The following is a 20444-nucleotide window of genomic DNA, read 5'->3' as shown; positions in this document are numbered from 1 at the left end:
ACTGTTAGGACGCCGGACCAACGTATGCGCCCCAACAGAAAGTAGACCTACATTTTCAGGTCAGGATAGTGAGGATACCACTTTTATACAATCAGGAGCAAGGAGTCATACAGGCTGGCATACCAAACAAGTGAAACTGTTAAGTGATGAAACAAAACCTTGAGCAGTTCCAAAATTGGAACTGGAAGTCTGGGGAAGTGTATTTTGTGATTACTGTTGGAATATAGAGCTGTTACACTGTTGTTTATCCTTCTATTTTACTTATTCACTCAATTGCATGACATAGTATAAATTAGGCTTTTGGGGCCCATTGAAGAAAATGTAATCACAGGAGAAATAATTCCATCTGTCAGGTTATTCCCCACAGGAAAAATAAAAGCAATTCAAAGCAGACCATCGATATGCAATTATGAAATATACAGGCCAACATATTCCTGTGATTGTAACAGTCAAGAGGATGAGGGGATAATGACTCGCACTTTGTAATCTGTGGTATTTGATTTTTGTTTTGTTTTTATTGGTATTTCTTTTTTGGAGACCGTTTCAGAAGACCATAGATTTTACAACAGATTTAATAATAATAATGCAGAGCTCTAAAGAGAGGGAGAGAACCAGAGAAGTGTTTCTTTCTATCATAGACTGTTGCTGTCTGCTGTTAAAACATTTTTAACCACAGCCGTTTCTATTCAACAGACACTCCTAATCACCATAGGGAGGGGAAAAAAAGGAATGAAGAAAAACGAGAAATAAAATTATAATCCAACACTTTTGCCTTTTCTTTTAGTAAATAACACCCAGGATACCATCATTCATTCCTTCCTTTCAGAAACAACAAAAAAAAAAGACAGTTTTCTCAGTTAACATCTTTTCATTTTGCTTGGAGGGAAGAAAGGATTAAAATAATAAAAAAGGAGCGGGGAAGGGAATTGACATTTTCTGTGTTCACTGGGGGTAGGGACAAGCCCCATTTATGCTTAGTTTCGCAACGGTGTCGCTCGTTAAAAAATAGCCGTTCTACAAGCTCACAAATCTCGGAGCTTGTAGAGCGGCTATTTTCGGCACGTTGACACCGGCGTGCAACCAAGTAAAAAAATAATTAAGCAACAGAGAAAACAAAAAAAGTTAACAGGGTCAGCCGACCATTCATCTCAACGTTTCCAGAAAAAATAAAAACAAAAATTAACGTATAGAGAAGAGGGTAGAAGAGACGAGTGGAGGCGAGATTAGGGAAGGGAGGGGCTACGGCCTCCACATCCCCCCAAAAAAAAAAAATCCTGCTTTTCTTTCGTTCAGAGTGGAGAAGAGTTTTATTGTATATACATACCGATATATAGATATCGCTGCAGACGTTGGCATGTGTATCTATATATATATATATCCATTACATAGATAGTTATCATGGAAGGAGAGAGACAGTTTGTTTGTTGTGGGAGGTTTGGAGGAAAGTAGAGAATGAGAGATAGAGAGAGAGAGAGTGGTGGTCCTGGTTGCCAATTGTTAGACTGCGATGGCGAGAGGTCCCACTCTTCTGATTCCCACCACGGACACATGACACAGCGCTCAGAAACCTGTGGGCACACAGAAGAGAGCACATCGTTAACATAATGAAACGCTTTGGGCAAGCTGGCCATACGACATTTCACTGAGCTATAATAGGCCTCCTCCTCCTCCGGACTCACTGTGGAGGTTAAAGCGCCAGATTAATGACAATACATTTACAAAAAAACGAAAAATGTTTGAAAGAGCAGGAAATAAGTTCAAATGAAACGGATAAAAGTTGTGTATAGCCTCAAAAGCCGACCTGGAACGCATCTGTCACTTTAGCGTTTAACCACATTAACCATTATTTTATACTTTAGCTGTTGAAAAATAGGATATATACAAGCTCAGAGCAGCACTCTGTGCCACTCTATGAGCTTGTAGAACTGCAAAAATCTTGAAACGTGCGTAAATCTCTGAATGTAAATGTTTTCACAGCGGACGTTTTTAACTCGAAGATCAGCAGCTTGTCGGCAGGAGACTCCAGACGACAAGCTGCCGTCCGTATCGCCATCGACGCATCGGAACCCGTTGAAGAACCCAACATGTTCGCTCGGCTGGCGACCCTTGGTAGCCGACGCTATCGGTGTTGTAGTGATGGAGGTAAATACTCCACTGTAGTGTGGTTCTCTACTGTCTGCTCATCTGACTCGTCATGTTTCAGTGCTGACTACTCGTGCAGTGTGAACTAGATACCATAATTAATGTCAACTCTCAATTCATATACCAATTGATCAACTCCAAAGCAAAGCTAGCGAAAGAAAATGTTTTGTTTTGCTGTGGGTGCGGGTTGCATTGCAGTCTGTTGCAATCTGTCAGTTTTAAGTAGTCTTTGAGTTGGCTGTCCAATTCATTTTAGTTACTCTTCTGCTTTTGCTACAAGAGACTTTAAGAGCAGTTTAAGTCAAGCACTAAATACAGTCAACATTTTCACGGAAATGAGAATCGTGTGAGAAACGTGATCTCAGTTCTTGTGGAGGAAAATAGAGATTCACATTTAAGCAACAATCGTGCAGCACTAGGATTTAGAAGACTTTTTTTTAAAGAATCTGCCTCAGGTCTTAATGGGCAAATTGGCTAATCTCTTTTGGTTTTCTTTGGAAACGTCTGCAGTGAGCCAACACGAACCAGAACTCATTTTGCTTGCTGGAAGGAGTCAGACAGGGTCTTATTTTCCCGGACGGGTCTGGGGAAATCTTAATTCAATGTAGGTACTTGAACAGAGGGTGAGAACGGCCTAGAACCAACCTATCCAGTATCCACTGCTTTGAAACTCAATCGTTGATGTCATCGCAACATGATTGACCTCGCTAAAGCCTGTGCATTCTGCAGTGTTCTTTTTTCCTTCATCTCTGTATAGTCACCAAACCGCTTTAGCCCCTACGTTGGATTTAGACGCCAGTAGATGTTATCAGTTGGCAGAGATCTCAGAAAGTCTGACTAAGTGGCTACACGCCACGGAACGTCTGGAAGCATATTTGAATGCTGTGGCAACGGCAACGGATACAAGTGAATCACGGAGTAAAGCAAAATAAAATCTCAAGACTGAAAATGTAATGGTGATGTTTCAGGTCTGATCATTCTAAACCTATTGTTACTGCTTTACCAGATAACAGCCAACCAGATGAGGAAATGAGATTTGAGGCATCAACCTCTTTGTTTTTATGACATTTCTGAGACTATTCACGTTTCCGGAAGATGCTTCTAAACTTGTATTCTAAAATGGTGCATTTATATAGTGCCTTCATCCAAGGCACTTTACATATATTGTGCATTTACATTCACACACACCGATTGTGGCGGAAACCATGCAAGGCACCAACCAACACATCGGGAGCAATTAGGGGTTCAGTGTCTTGCTCAAGGACACTGACACTAACTCTGGGGGAGCCCGGGTTCGAACTGGCAACCTTACGGTTACCATCCAGCCACTCTACCCCTGAGCCACTGCCGCCCTTATTCTGTTTGAGCACTTCAAATACTCTTTAATCTTAAAATAACTAATGACTGAAAATAGCCGATCTACAAGCTCAACACGTCGCACTGCGGTGCACGCTTTCACAGAAGACACACTGGCTTTTATGCAATCCAAATGACTGAAATCAGTTGTGGCGAATCCATGGAATCAACTAGTATCAGTTTAACCAATTGACTAGAACCGAGGAATTAGAATAAATAAACTGGACTATTCCTTTAGTCTAACTTAACCCATTATAGTCAGGAACCCCTTTTTGTAACCCTACCCTTCTGGACGGGAACCTTTTGGGGTTCTGTACAGTATGTACAGTATTCAAAACGTCTTCAATCGTGCTCATGTTTGTTGTCACAAATCCACTGTGACATCATAGAGATGACCTGCACTTTGGTTTCCACATAACTTAAACCCTATATACTGTTGGCCAGGGTGCCCCAGTGCACAGTATACCAAGTCTGCAAGTATTTCCCTCAACACTAAATCTCTTTGGCGAAAGAGTAGTACAGAGTGTTGCAAAGTGCTGTGAGCCTGTAGATTGGCGATTTTCACCTAACCGAGCTTCTGATTTTGTAGGATTTCCTGATTTTGGAACATTAGCTAAGACACATTCATATATTTGTGGAACAAAGGGGAAAGAAAACAAAAGATCTTTGTGACTTAGTTATGTGTTGGTGCACTGTTGAAAAAAAACCTAAAGCAGTAACTAGCGCTTGAGGGCTCGGTCTGGTCCACGCTCCAGATTGTCCTAGAAGCAACAGCAAAGCCACAGACAGTAGAAACTACTCTCTATACTGGCAGACTTACAGACTGGGAGAAGGCTAGAGAATGATTTAACAACGCCAGTAACGTCAATAATGCAGCCAATGTGTCCAGATCGCAATCTACCAGGCAAATTCCCATAATAATTATAGTTAAAAATCAGCTCTTATCATCGTAAATCATCATGACGTAAAATTGTCCATTCATTGTCAATGGGGATTTAATGTTTGTATACGTTTGTTTGTATACACCAAAAGCTGGACATAGGAGGGGTTAGCGCCCCATCAAAGATGTTTTCAAATCTTTCTAGAAATCGGACCCCGACATCCGTCACGTGTGTGTGGGCCCCCGGGAAGGCGGTGAGTGGAGACAAGCGTGTGACAGAGGAACAGTCCTCTCGTGACTCTGTGCTGCAGTGATGCTGCAGGACAACAGACCGGCCCTTCTCACTGAGGAACCGTTTGCACGGCCGCAGTGTGTCTATGGAGAATAAAGAATGCATTAACCCATTTAGGCCTGACGTCGAAATTAAAAAAAAACCTTCTAAATCCTCCAGTTCACGATTTTTCAAAAATAGCAGACCTACAAGCTCGTAGCGCGCCACTCGGTGGCTTGTAGATCTGCTATTTTTCAATAGCTAAATTACAACATAATGTTTAAAACACCAAAAGGGGTTCCCGCCCAAAATGGGTTAACAAAGTCAACCCTGGCTGGCCCTATCTGGACATGATGTCATCATTAAAAAATAAATCAAAAGAGTTTCACAAAAAAATGTTTTGGCAATTATCATACAACGATGTATATAGGGCATAACCGAAACTATTCCAGGCTTTTCTTAGTAGGCCAACATTTGGCAATAACAGCCCCATCTACAAGCTCACAACAAGACTGGCTATTAGAGCAGTGGTTTTCAACCCTTTTCATATCAAGGCTCATTATTCATTCAGCATTTTTCAGCCTCTCAGACCCAAAACTAAAGAATAGTTTGTTATCGTCAATTCTTCTACATTCTCTTTTAAGGCCGTAGTTTCTATTATCTTGGACTCTCCATCGATGTCATTGCTAGGCAGCTTTCTGGATGGTCCATGGCCCACCAATGAGACGCAGCGTGAGTAGACGGAAATTATGGCATCTTAAGAGCATGAGTGAATATTAAATATAAGATAAAAGTTGAATAAATGGATGACGTGAACCTTTAAGTACTTCCATTATGTTGTGAGGCACTTATTATTCTCATTTTCTACTACTTCATACTACATTTTAGAGGCAAATGTTGTACTTTCTACTCCACTACATGTATTCACCCAATCCACTAATGGTTGCTTTGAAAGGTCATCCAGTGTAGTTGAGACTAAATTAATATTTGACGCTTTCATTGCACGTTAATCCCTCTGTCAGAAAACAAGCCACCACACAGACCGACTGCTCCCTCTACGGCCTAGACTAGACCTCTGTGTAGCTGACTCATTCAGCCCGCCAGTTGGGCTTTGGGCCAAACTTCAGAAAGAGCCTCTAGAGCTTCCATTTTCGCTGTTATTGAAAAGTTATTTTGTGAGCTTATGGATGTGCCATTGAAATAAAGAATCCCATACAAGACAAATCTTGTATGGGGATCTCTGGCACAAAGGTGTAGGCAGCCAGATACATATTAATGTATACGTTTCAGAAGCAAAGTTCCAGATCACTGGTTTCATCAGGAGGCCGTCCAAATACCAGTAGTGGGAAAAGTACTCACATTTTTCACTTAAGTAAAAAGTATCAATACTGCAATGTAGAAATACTGTTACAAGTAAAAGTCCGGAATTCAAAATATACTTGAGTAAAAGTACTGGTATCAAAATGTCGCATTGTGAGCTTGTCGATCAATTTCAAATGGAGGAAATGTATATAGGGCTGAAGTGGTTAATGTCGGTTTTGTAATAATCAAAAAGTAACCAATGTTGTACTTAAAAAGTACTTAGTTACTTTACACCACTGCTTAATACTCACTGTAGTGCGACCCGACACCTAATCACTTCACTGTACAGTATTTCAAACTACTGATATTCTCAAGTGCGGTTTGTAGCGGCTAATACTGCACCACACCTTGAGTTGGAAAGACCCAACTGTCGCTCAGGGTCAAAGGTCAACAAATGAACACTCAGCTGGGAGTTAAGCATAGAAAGTCTCTCTCTCTCACACACCCCCCCACCAGGCCGTGTGTGTGTGTGTAAATGTCACCGTCTGGTTGTAAAAAGATTCCAGTCTAGTTAATGCAGGGACTGAGAGCTATTTCTGTGTGAGGTGCACTGGCTATTTGAGTAGGGGTGCAACAGTTAATCTAATTAATCCATTATTAAAAAAATATAAATTCAATTATACAAAATATTTTTTTTATAGTGAAAATATCCGATGGCGTTTACTATTTTTGCAAAAACTTGTGGGACTAATAGATTAAGCGGTTAATTAAACAACATTTGTGTAGCATGTTATCAATGCTACATGAATATCTGCAAGTACGAACGCATCCAACAAACACATTCAAAGGCAATTGGATCTGTACTCATTTCTGTATCTACTCGCTTGCTTTTGAAATGTTTGTCGAAATATTTATAAAACTAGAAACAGTTATTGTAAATTTATTTTTTATTTTTTTCGGTTGGAGCGTTTAGTTACTAGTGGAGGTCTGAGGATTGAACTTTGATCCAAGTGTACTTGTGTCCCGATGGCAGGAAGTCAGTCATCACTCAGAAGTTTAGATTAATTGGGAATTACTTCACTTTCTTAGATGTTGGCTCAATTCAAACCATGCCATCAAAAGGGCTACATTTAATTATTGGCACACACACACACACACACGTTCCATTTTTGGCTTCTATGTCTCTGCCTACTTAGCCTACATGTGTGCTGGTTGAGTCACAGCTATCAATGGAGGGGGTTAGCAAGCACGCACGCAGCTAGCTAACAGGCTGGAAGTGCCTCTAGGCTGGTTGAGGAACAACTATGAATGGGGGGGGGGGGGGGTAAGCAAGCATGCTAGCCAATGGGCTGAAAGTGCCTCTAGGCTGTGCTGAGGAAGAGCTACGAATGGAGGTTAGCAAGCATGCTAGCTCACGGGGCTGAAAGCGACGTGACCGTGTTGTACACAAAGGATTAGAGCTGCAGTGAAACCAGCGTCATCAACGTCCTATTTATAACCTACTGCACTGTTCTGCTCTTACACCTACTGCTAGGAACACTGGACAGTGAATTAGTATTCATTTAACCCTTCACAGGCCTTCTTTTATACACTTTTGAGTTTGATTAACAACACCTAGGAGTTTGCTGACGAAGTACCTATGACACAATACTTTTAAAGAGAAGGCTTAGCATTGTTTGTTCGGCCAAGATAAAGGGTGAGGAAGAAGGGGGGGGGGGGGGGGGGGGGGGGGGCAGGAGTGAACAACAAGGTGTGTGTGTGGGGGAAGGGTTACAGTAGTTCAATGACTCAACTACAATGAACTTAATTTATAGCCCAGCGAGTGCCCAAAACAGCAGATCTCCATGCTCACAAGGTGTTGTGCTGCGGCATCGTGTAAGCTTACAGATCTGCCAATTCAGGCGGCAATATGCAGACTCACGACAATCAAGCCGAGTTAAGTGATACCAATCAGATTAAATTAAAACCAACCCTGTGATAAACCTACTTAGTTTATTTAGGATGACCATTAGCTGTTACACCTGGCAGCAGGTTAACAGTTAACAAGAATGAAGATGGCGTCACAGCTGAGACGGGGGAAGGAAGCGTACGTTCGTGAGATAAACAATACTGTCCACCACAGCCTAACAACTCCGACGGCTGCCTTGTTGGGAAACGAGCACTAACTCACCCAGACGATATTAGATACACAAATCCCCTTCATTGAGCATCTAAATAGCGTTGCTTTCTATGCCCAGAAAACCATCGGTCTCTTTTCAGGCTAGTAGAAATAGAAAATGTGTTTTGATCTATTCCACTGGTAACATAACTTACTTACACCTCATCTGCACAGGCAAGGAGCGAGCGTTCCGACAGCGATGTTGTGCGGAAAAACTGTCCTGATATGGAGGGTCGGCCATTGCGTTGCGACGTAGGCTGAACCAATCAAATAAGCAATAAATAGTAGCGTGTAGATCTCAACCAATAAGTGTTTGAGGCCGCGATACCTCGCTCAAATAGAGAATCTGCAAGCGAATATAGGAGGGGGTGGACGAGAACGCTGCACGGCGCGTCGTACGCCAGGACAGTCACATTGAAAAACATCGAATGAGATTTCAACATTGAGATACAATCACAAAATGGGGTAAGGTGGTCTAATAATCAAATTGGGGGTCTTTGACAATAAAATAAATGACATCTAACAGGACTATATACTGTACAAACGCAGGCTGACATTTTAGCGATTTAGTCAATGCCGTAAAGACACCTTTATAAAATTCCGATAGATATATTGATACTACTACACAACTCGATGCCTGGCCAACACGAGGCCTGCGACACGGAGATATTGTACTACGATAAGTCGCCAGAACAGAGTACAGAATTACATTGAGGCAATGAGGTCAGCTCTTTATTAAATTTAGTTATTTTTTTAAAAACTGCTTCACTCCAAATGATTAAATTAGTCTCGTCTCTGCTTACAGAAAATGCGACATTATGTTGCGATGCATTTCAGAATACAAAACACTGCTGTGATTATACAGCTCAGGATATTACAACATCTAAATTATTGTATGTATTACTCAAGACTGGCAGACTGGGTTGTGATCAAAAGGCTGTGTGAAAAGAAAACCTTTGTGCTGTACTATGTGGCATTTTGTTTGATGTAGGGATCAACTTACTGGTGCATGCCATCCATGTATCTCTTTTGAAAGGGTGACATGAGTAAAACAGCTCATGTCAGGTATAACATTGAGAAATAACTACATCTAATGAGAGCTTAACTCATTTGCATACAAATAGACAAAATAAAATAAATGTCTGCATTGGTGACTTTAACAGTTCCTTGTCTTCTATCATCAGTTTTATGCCTGACCACTTAACCAATTGAAAACTTATATTGGTTATCAAATGTTTCACAGTTATCATAGCTCTTTACAGGAGTGGTTCCAAAAGTGGAGTCCGGGGACCCCCAGGGGTCCTTGAGGGAGTTCCAAGGGGTCCCCAACAAAATTATAGTTTGGAACGAAATGGACCTTTATGGGGCTATAACTCTGAGTGTACAAATGGTTACATTTGTACACCGAGTTGAATTAACATTGATTTTACAATATAAATTGGGGTCCCAGGGATAGAAACGCCATTAAATTGGAGTCTGTAGACTAATATGCATGTCAAACTGAGGGTCCTTGAAATTAAAACGGGTTGAGAATCACAGCTGAATCAATCACTGAATCAATCCGTACAAATATTCTCTTATGGGGTCTCTGTGGCATATCTTTTCAAATGGGGGTCCGTGGGATAATTAGTGTCAATTTGGGGGGGGGGGTCCTTGACATGATAATAGTTTTGGAACCACTGCCATACAGAGTTGGTTCACTGCTCCAGCTCTAGGTGCAGGTGGATAAATGAAACTTGCCCCGGGGCGGGCGGGCCACTGCTGTTCAGATAGCTCCAACTGGCCGTGCTGCTGCTGCTGCTTCTGCTGCTGAAGGGAAGGAAGCCACAACTCCTATGACAACACATCACGCATCTACATCAGTGGTTCCCAAACCAAAAGGACCCCCCAATTGACACTAACTATCCCACGGACCCCCATTTGAAAAGATATGCCAGGGACCCCCATAAGAAGATTTTTTTTACAGCTCTAGCAGTGATTCTAAACCCGTTTAATTTCAAGTTTCAAGTTTGACATGCATTAGTCTACGGACCACCATTTAATAGAATTTCTATCTCTGGGATCCCCGATTTATATTATAAAGTCAATGTTAATTTAACTCTGAAACAAATGGAACCAAATGGACCCTAACGGGTCCATTTGGTTCCATTTGTACACTCTCAGAGTTACAGACCATAAAGGGTCCATTTGGTTCCAAATGATCATTTAGCTGGGTACCCCCTGGAACTCCCTCAAGGACCCCTAGGGGTCCGCGGACCCCCCTTTGGGAACCACTGATCTACATACAATCAATCATGACAAGCAGAGAGGAAAGACAGCAAACACATTAAGAATGGTATCTTCGTCTACACCAGACCGGCTGATACATTGTATCCATTACATACATGTATCCATTAAGAATGGTATCTTCGTCTACACCAGACCTTTTGATACATTGTGGAACCAGAAACCAGAAAAGAACTGGCGGATCTACAAGCTCACAATGTGCACTGTGAGTGTGTAGATCTGTCGTTTTCCCCAAGTAGTGGTTAAAACAGCACTTGTAGCCAAGAGTTTGTTCATTGGATATTTAAGTAAAAAGTTGTTACTACTCCCAAAAATGATAATTTTTCAATCAATTACTCACCGTGTTGCCTGGAATACTGAAAAGCGTTTAGTTTCATTCCTTCATGGCGACTCTGATACAATAAAGTGCATCTAGTGTAGACGCCTTTTAACCCATTTTGACCTGAGATCAGATTCTATAAATGTCTTCTACATCCCGACAGTTTTCTGAAAAAGCTATGTTTCTATGTCAGTCGTTCTTCGATTTTTCAAAAATGGAAGACCTACAAGCTCGTAGCGCGCCACTCGGTGGCGCGCTATGAGCTTGTAGATCTGCTATTTTTCAATAGCTAAAGCATAACATAATGGTAACACCAAAAGGGGTTCCCGCCCAGAATGGGTTAACCCATTATATACTTTTGATAATTTATTTTGAAGTGTTTGCTTATTAGAAGAGAATCTCAGATCAACTTCATTGTCTCAGAAATAGCTAACATTTGTTTTAAATCTTTTCATCTAGTCGTCCAGGCAACAGAGCGAGTACTTGATACAAGAAAACATTGTTAGAGAGGTTGGTGTGGACAGGTGGATTTCATTTTTGGGTATAGTATGCCTTAAAAATATATACCGTGTATATAATAGTCTGTGGAAGAAAGACACACACGGAGCCACAGAGCATACAAGTAGTGAGAACTGAAAATAGAATGCCATTCTGTCACCCGACAGAATTATAGATAATGCAACTTCTTTCCAAATGAAAAAAGTACTACAATGATTCCCGACGCATACATGTATGTATAATAACCCTTGAATTTAGATGTCTCAACAATGCATCCTGGTGTATGTCCCCCTGTGAGCGACGGTGCACGAATAGCTTACACAACTCAGCTACAAGGTAAGATAGGTGTTAGGTCCAAGAATGAAAAAAAGAAATTATATAGTCAGGGCTGAATCACCGTTTTTAAAATCACAGAAAACCACCATCATCCAATTTGAATATGGAAGGTTAATAATGAGATTATTATAGTAGAAATCAGAATAGATGTATGATCAAGAGGTCGGTTGTCAAAAGAACAGAAATAAAATATATAAAACAGCAGAAGTGTAAAGAGCTGCCTGTTTGTCCGTCCCAAAGAGCAGGACAGATTATCAGGTCAGCAAAGTTAGTAGTCAAATTCCCCAAGGACGTCTTTGCTTTTGCAAGACAGACCAATTGTATCAATTTGTATGGTTCTTAAGTATTTGTGGGGCTAAGACAGTACGGTTTGAGAACGATATAGATATACGTTATCGTTCTATAAGATATTTTATTTTTATTTTGTTTGTTTTTTGATGGAAGTGATTGTTCCCCAAATCTTTTTTTATCATTGTATTTTAACCATTCTGAAGGGGTGTGGGTTGGGTGTTTTTTTGATAGAGCAATAATGATATTTATACTAAAATAAGAAAATAATAAATATATACTGTACTGTATCTATATATGATGAGCAATTGGTGTCTCTGTAAAAAACGTCGCTTGGATGTTGGCTACTAACCTTTCATGTTAGGCTTGGTTTTGTCAGTTTGCTTGCCTGTGGGGGTTTGGGCCTGTTGGCTCTGGCCCCCGGAGGAGGCGGCCTGCTGAGCAGCTTTCTGTTTCAGCATGGTCCAGTCGAATGTGTAGTCGTACTGGTGGTTCAGAGTCCTGCACAGGGAGAACAACATCCAATTAATACAGTCTTAACTAGGGCCGGAAATCTCTAGTAGGTACCCGACAATTCCATTTAGATTCCGATTCAGAGGGCTACGATTCGATTATGAATAGACTACTGATGCATCTCGATTCCAAGTCCTTTCAGTAAAATAAACTGAAATAACAAAGGCGTCTCAATACTTCTGGCTGATGCTCTGTGCAATATGCTAAAAACTACAAATAAAGAAAAACATTAAGCAGCTTCCTTTAAAAATTATGAATTCTGTACCAACATACAAAATTACAAATAATATACATTTAAAAAAAAATATGACATTTGTGAACATTTGTAGTCCATGTCCGCATGGCGATTAATTGATGAACGATTTTATTTTCCTCTTAACTTTTCAATTTCAAGGATCCCCAGTTTTAGTATGCATTTGGACACATTTGGTTCCATACCTCCGGAGAGTACAAATGTAGGTAAAATGTCAGAGAGGATTTTACACCAAGTACATTTGGGTCCCAGAGATCAAATGGGGGTGGGGTGGGGTGGCCTAATCTAATCCATATAAAACTGTGGGTCGTTGAAATAAAATGAATACAAAAATGGTGAGAATCCCTGTGCTATGAGACACAGAAAAATAGATCTGTGTGTCATGGAGGGGGGGGGGGGGAGAGACGTCCATACTCTGTACCCATATATTCACCCAGCCTTGACACAATTCACAAGCCTGTCTTGGCGATGGAACCGCGACTACAGATGCCATAGCCTGCGGCAACCATGACTACAGGTCCCACAGCCTATGGTGAAAATGCTAATAATAAAGATAAAACATTTTGGGAAAGTGGTGAATCGACTATCACTCCTTGCATATGCCAATGGGCAATTTCAGAGAGATCGGCAACCCCCCCACTGATGATTAAAAGAAATGGACGAGGACTGCTATTATTAGCATTTTTCATGTTGATTGTTTTGTAGGTTCTTTACATTTTCTTTGTTGTTAATATGTAATAAGGATAGGCATTAATAAGCCATTAGCTTCTGGGGAGAAAGGAAGTGGATGTATGTATACCTGAACAGGATGCGGAAAAGTTGGCGCAGGTACATGTAGTCGGGGGCCTCTTCGAAGCGCAGGCCGCGGCAGTAGTTCAGATACATGGCGAACTCTGCAGGGAAACCCTGGATACAAACACAGTAAACCGTTAGTGATTAGTCTCCATCATGTTTTTACTTGACGATTGTCATACAAATAAAAAATAGTTTTTGCCACATTGGGAACATCTTAACCCATTTAGGCCCGACGTCGAAATAAAAAATATATACCTATTCAAAGATTTGTGCCGCATTTTTACGATTTTTCAAAAATAGCAGACCTACAAGCTTGTAGATCTGCTATTTTTCAATAGCTAAAGTATAACAGAATGCTTGAAACACCAAAAGGGGTTCCCGCCCAAAATGGGTTAACATCTTGGTCAGGCCCAACAGTAAGCCCGATTTATTTATATTTTGCCCACTGGTGTCCCGTTGACAAAAATAGCAGATTTAAAAGACCACAGTGAGCTTGTAGATCTGCTATTTTCGACAAAGGACCCGTCGCCCCGAAGTATAAACCAGGCCGTATTATTCTGTGGCTACGCTACGCTACGCGTCATCGTCTCGTCTTACCTTACAGAGGACCTCGACGGGGGTGGACATCTTCTTCTCTGAGATTTTCTCATACTTCTGCTTCTTGGTGGCCGCCTGAGGAACAGCAGGGTCACAACGTCAACACATCGGTGTAACACGGATCGAACAATGAAGGGCTATAGTCTCGGAAATTCAGCCTACAACATATATACTATACACTTGCACTGCCTGAAAGAAATGGCTTGCTATGATTGCAGATGATGATTTTGCACACCACAATTTAGCCCATAATAAAAACTCTACTGGACCTTTGTGTCCATTCTAAACCCTGCGTCTCAATTGTTTTTGATTAATCGACATGAGCTAAATTAAGTCGCTGCATTTTCCGGGAATTGCCCAGCCCCAAAAATACACTCGCTGTCCGTCTACGCATTTACAATACACACCTTTCTCAACTGTACTGTATGTAGCTTTGTATGTTCATGAACGTGTTCAGTGTCCCTCCCAAATAAACAAACACATTGAGTAAACACAGACTCTCTCACTCAGGGCGATATCATATATAAATGTAGTACCTTTAAGCCCTGCCAGGGCAGACTGGTTCTGTTGAAGTACATCAAGACGTAGCCTAGCGACTCCATGTCGTCGCGGCGACTGCAAGAGGGGAGGAGGAAAAAGGCGTGATTAGTCGAGGAAGATAAATGACATGATAAGGTGCATGACCTGGTGTACTTTAACTCTACCTGAAATGGGGAATGCTGTGCCCTGCAATCAATGTGCCTCATATGCAGCTTGTATTACACAATTGTATACATATTGTACATTTAACTACTAATAACAAAATTATTAATAGTGTCAGTGATCTTTGTGTATTTGTGATTTCTTAAGTTATTTGTCAAATCTGCGCTGTGCAATTTGTGATTTCCAATGTTCAATGCAAAACAAAAAGAAAAGAAACACAATTAAATAGTTAATCGCAATCATTTGTGAGAAAACAGACACCCTACCCCAAACCCTAACCGCAAGCACGACGCAACGTGTCGGACCAACGCGTGATTTCCGCGAATGTCAGACTTTTGGTGTGTCGGCGCAACCCGCGCCTCCCACCAGAAAGCTAAAATGGCCCTGAATTACATTTCCTATCAGGCTCCTGAGGAGATTGATGAAGCACTAATGAATCACATTGCCCATGTCATCTAAAAATAAACAATCCTCGTTTTCACTAAATCATTTGGGTGAGGTACCATTAGAAGAATACTTGGCTCCATTTATATTCTACCACCTCTTGTCCCTCAGTATATACACTGAGCTATGACTAAGCTTTTCCTTCCAATTGTTATAAAGGAAATGTTTAATTAGTTATTATAAATAAAAAGAAGCTAGTTTAGGCACAAACTAAACATCCTGGATTTCGGTGGCTCAGTCAGAGTCATTCTCTACCATCTTTACTCTTGAAGTTAGAAGTTACAGCCAGACAAAACCTTTTGTTGATGTGCTGGCTTTTCCAATGCTACAGCAATAGACTTAACAGAGAAGGACTTCCAATTAATGGCTGGTTTCCTGCCAAAGCGACTTGATTAGATGATGTCTAAATTCAAGCTGATTGCCAAAGTGCAGATATACTAGAATCTTAGGTTTCTGCTCGTCCAATACAGTTCATTGTCGAAAACACTTGGATGGTACGGTTAGTTATAAATGTATATTCAGAGCCTTTCTCAAGCTTTTATAGGCTCTAGGATTCAAGGACTTACTATGACCGTGGAGGACTTAATGACCATGAAGCTTAAAATACCTAATATTTGTCGATACTACCGATACCAATAAATGTAAAATAGGCTAAGATGTCTTATTGGATGCTCTGGTCTAGAAAACACTTGGATGGTACGGTTAGTTATAAATGTATATTCAGAGCCTTTCTCAAGCTACAATCACAATGCTGGACCATAAAACTGTAATTTATTTTGATGAATCCAACAATATTCCAACAAATCTTTATGGTAGAGGCTTAGAGCATGTAAATAAAATACAATTAGTCGATCTGCTGTCGTTGGAGGTGGTCTCAATACTGTTAAGACATTTAGACTCTGGTATGAGGTAGGACTCAAAAGCACAATTCCACTCTTGGTCAAGGAGGGATAACTTACCGAGCAATGGAAGAAGTAGGGATTACTTAATGAGCGATAGAAATATGGTCTCAAAATGCAGGAGACCTGGGTTCAAATTAAAATGCTATCCAAGCATCCACCGTGCATGCGTACGTACCTCTGTTCAATGCCCAGGTGTGCGTTGATGGAGGCGTATCGTGCTGTGCCCGTTAAGTACGTACCTCTGTTCAATGCCCAGGTGTGCGTTGATGGAGGCGTATCGTGCTGTGCCCGTTAAGTTCTTACCTCTGTTCAATGCCCAGGTGTGCGTTGATGGAGGCGTATCGTGCTGTGCCCGTTAAGTTCTTACCTCTGTTCAATGCCCAGGTGTGCGTTGATGGAGGCGTATCGTGCTGTGCCCGTTAAGTACGTACCTCTGTTCAATGCCCAGGTGTGCGTTGATGGAGGCGTATCATGCTGTGCCCGTTAAGTTCTTACCTCTGTTCAATGCCCAGGTGTGCGTTGATGGAGGCGTATCGTGCTGTGCCCGTTAAGTTCTTACCTCTGTTCAATGCCCAGGTGTGCGTTGATGGAGGCGTATCGTGCTGTGCCCGTTAAGTACGTACCTCTGTTCAATGCCCAGGTGTGCGTTGATGGAGGCGTATCGTGCTGTGCCCGTTAAGTTCTTACCTCTGTTCAATGCCCAGGTGTGCGTTGATGGAGGCGTATCGTGCTGTGCCCGTTAAGTTCTTACCTCTGTTCAATGCCCAGGTGTGCGTTGATGGAGGCGTATCGTGCTGTGCCCGTTAAGTTCTTACCTCTGTTCAATGCCCAGGTGTGCGTTGATGGAGGCGTATCGTGCTGTGCCCGTTAAGTTCTTACCTCTGTTCAATGCCCAGGTGTGCGTTGATGGAGGCGTATCGTGCGGTGCCCGTTAAGTTCTTGTCTTCTCTGTAGGGGATGTGCTGCCGCGTTCGGTTGTCTCGGTACTTCTTGGCCAAGCCAAAGTCAATGAGGAACAACTGAAGGAAAGGGAAAGACAATCAAGTGATATTTAAAGTTAAGAAATTCAAAATGTATAAATAATGCTTCCATTATTTATGGAAAAGGGCATTTGATGCCCTGTGCTGTCAAAGTTATATTTTTTAGGTCAGATGAACATCTTTGGTTTCAGAATTTTAGATTCTCTAGGTGAGTTCTGAGCGGGTTTTATAGGCTCTAGGATTCAACGACGTACTATGACCGTGGAGGACTTAATGACCATAAAGCTTAAAATACCTAATATTTGTCGATACTACCGATACCACTAAATGTAATATAAGCTAAGATGTCTAATTGGATGCTCTGGTCTAGAAACAAAACTGTAGAAGCCTTAATCTCCAATCCTTTACTACCACAACACACTTAACCACATGAACCCTATGGTCACTATTCTGGGCAGGTCATAACAGGCAAGCATTAGGCAGAAATCGGTAAACATTCACACACAAAAAAAAGCATTTTTTGTCGAAGAGATTTGGTGTAGAGGGGGGGGGGGGGGGGGGGCGCTCAGTACAGTCCACCCCGGGCAACAAAGGGGTCGAGAATATCAAAATATATTCTATTCTTTCCACTCTGCCTTTTTACCACTAGCCATACACAAACCCAGCATTAATCTGTACAACCAAAGTGTATGCCAAAGTCAACTGTTCCTCCAACGTGTTTATTACAAGCATTCATAATTGAATACGCTTTATTGTTATGAATGTTACTCAAATGGCAAAATGCATAAAATAAAACATGTCCATCTCCTGGACGGTACAAGGACACTCCCTAAACGGTGAGAGAGCAGACCATAGACAAAGACAGACGCCTCCTTCGGCTCTGGGGCATTTGCTCTCAAATGAGGGGCACGCTTCCGCGTTGGTGCCAAGGAAAAGTAATGAAAAGAAGGAGCGTGAGGACTCCCGGGATGCACCATATAACAGCGAACGTCCGCCCTCAGTGTGATACATGTCGCTCCAATGAATTGCAGCGGCAAGTGAGGCGTCTAACTTTCTATGTCTATGGAGCACACGACACCCATATGGCTGCTAGTGTCTCTCCACCAGTGATGACATTTCCATAGGTCAGCTGTCATCATGGTTATAGATCCCCATTAGAGCCATCATGGCTGCCAGTTGCCTAACAACCAGTGAAGGTATCTCTAGGCCAGCTGTCATTATAGTAGCCTACACCATGTTCACTGAAACACAGCGGCTATGCTGATCTTGCAGGGTTGTGTGGGCAGTTACTTCAGATTCAAATGTCTGATTTTCTATAATTAAACACGTGGGAGATTGAGTGAAAAGAAGCTTGATTCAGATAATTTGCATACAAGGTTATTCAATGCGTGAGAAAAGTGGAACATGCAGCAGGTCAATGTACCACCTGGCTCAGTCAGAATTAAGGCCACATATCAGCCAGATTAGTTTGTTTTCACATAATCAGAACTGGATTCGTCCCCCTTTTGGGCTAAAGCAGGCAGCAATCAAGCCATATTAGGAAGTGACAGTTCATATGAATGGCCACTAGTTTCACAGAAATTCTGTTCAATCACCTCAATCTGAGCCTCAATTCAGAGAAAATCCTTGCGTGTATAATGGAAGTGGACAGCTGATGTTGCCTAGAGACAAGTAAGCTACTACTCGGTAGATAGCGAGACCATTCTGAATCAATAAAAACTCAAAAAACACGTAAAACAAGTCCCTGGCGCTCTGGGCTTTCAATGAAACATCGTCATAATAAATACTTTGCTTTCAGTGCACTAGTTTTAAGTCTTCTTTCAATTACCAATGTGATGTAAGTAAGTAGCCCTGCAGAGCCATGAGGCCCATAGGGGCAGGAGCCTATCTCCCGTTTCTGTAGCGTGAGGCAGCTGATGTACAAGTACACCCCCTGGACATGACGCTAGTATGTCGCAGGGACTTACCCCCAATCCAACCCTTGATGCTGAGTGTCAAGCAGGGAGGCATTGGGTCCCATTTTTTACAGTCTTTGGTATGACCCGGCCGGGGATTGAACCCCGACCTCCCAGTTTCAGGGCGGACACTCTAACCACAAGGCCACTGAGCTGATACCAATGTGATATGCTTTTAGTAAATTATGGTCCAACGCCACCATAACACTGTGCATCACACCCAAGCCCCGGCCACCAAGAGGAAGCATTGAACCCAAATTAACATGCTGGCCGATCGCGGGTACTGCAGCTCAAGCTTAAAACATGAACACACGTTATGCTCCGCACCCTCAACAGCGTCGTAATCGACAGCGGCGGTGCTCGTTCGTGACTCGCACACACGTACGCACGATGCTCGTTCATGCTTTTGGCCCGCCACGTTCATGAATTGACATTGACGTTTTTAGGTCCAAACTGGGCAGACAGAGCCCACCACTTTTCCAACCCAGAACCAGAAGAAGGGGTGAAAAGGGAGTATGTGCTGGGTGAGCAACTCCATGCAAGTGGATGGGAGGTGAATTCCGGTGCCGGCTCCATTATTTATAACTCTGATCACACCATCCAAACAGCTATCTAGACACATTGTGCACTCAGTGAGTACTGCCGTAAAACATACTAGAGGATCTCCATCCATCCATCTTCAACCGCTTATCCGTTGTCGGGTCGCGGGGGCAACAGCTCCACCAGAGTGTTCCAGACTTGCCTCTCCAGAGCAACATTAGTGACTTCCTCCTGGGAGATCCAGAGGCGTTCCAAGGCCAGTGAGTCGATGCGTTTCCTCCAACTGCGCCTTGGTCTGCCCCGGGGACTCCTCGGAGTAGGACGTGCCTCAAGGACCTCCCTAGGCAGACACCGGAGAGGCATCCTAACCAGATGCCCGAACCACTAGAGGATCTCACATCTAGAATATTGGGGCCTCCATTAGGCCCTCACACCTACGACGCTCCACCGAATCAGTGTCGGGAGATTGTCAAAAGTGGCCAACCCGTTGTACCCAACTGTGTCGTCTGTGTAGACTAGAGTATATCGATACTGTATGTTTTGAAAAAGAATATTACCGTCCAACCCTATAAGCCAGTAATAAACAGGGTTTGATGAGGAGAAGTATATAAAGTTTCATGGTGTTACGTTAATCTATTAACTACAATACATGCCTTTTTATGATAACCCAAAGGTTCTGTGTGTTCTCATGTCCACTGTCCAAGTTGGTAACACTTAACTCACCATCTGGTGCCTCTGGATCTTTCAGAATAAAGGCACTAGAGTGCCAGCAGATGGGGGAGATTTTATTCTGACGCCCGCCTTACCTTTCCCCCCAAAACCGTGAAGCGTAATCTTCCATTTCTACATTGCGCCAATAAGTCTGATCTTTCTTTAGAAGCGTTGATATTGTAACCGTGATGAGTCAGTGCGGATGCAGCGTAGATT

General features: G+C 42.3%; 1 protein-coding gene and 1 long non-coding RNA gene across 8 annotated transcripts in view; one reads left to right on the top strand and one right to left on the bottom strand.

The window, feature by feature from the left end:
* LOC306940464 overlaps window positions 1-20444 on the top strand; it is a 687363-nt gene that overhangs the window by 579213 nt on the left and 87706 nt on the right. The gene's annotated exons all lie outside the window — the stretch shown is intronic.
* Window positions 507-20444, bottom strand: part of csnk1a1 (casein kinase 1, alpha 1) — a gene marked incomplete at its 3' end in the record, with an annotated part of 37059 nt that continues 17121 nt past the window's right edge. The window contains exons 5-11 of one of the 7 annotated variants that reach the window (XM_079508144.1): window positions 16922-17061; window positions 14531-14609; window positions 13995-14069; window positions 13402-13508; window positions 12189-12337; window positions 9850-9918; window positions 507-1568 (exon numbers count right to left, since the gene is read on the bottom strand). In XM_079508144.1, coding sequence (XP_079364270.1) covers window positions 9875-9918; window positions 12189-12337; window positions 13402-13508; window positions 13995-14069; window positions 14531-14609; window positions 16922-17061 — 594 coding nt within the window. Of the gene's footprint in view, window positions 1569-9849; window positions 9919-12183; window positions 12338-13401; window positions 13509-13994; window positions 14070-14530; window positions 14610-16921; window positions 17062-20444 lie in introns of those variants that run through there. The other 6 variants (XM_079508145.1, XM_079508146.1, XM_079508148.1 and 3 more) reach the window with 6 other exon arrangements.

This window comes from Electrona antarctica (assembly GCF_951216825.1).
Source record: "Electrona antarctica genome assembly, chromosome: 1".
NCBI classification, from domain to species: Eukaryota; Metazoa; Chordata; class Actinopteri; order Myctophiformes; family Myctophidae; genus Electrona; species Electrona antarctica.
The sequence above is the reverse complement of the archived record's forward strand: the minus strand, read 5'-3'. Positions and strand labels throughout refer to the sequence as shown.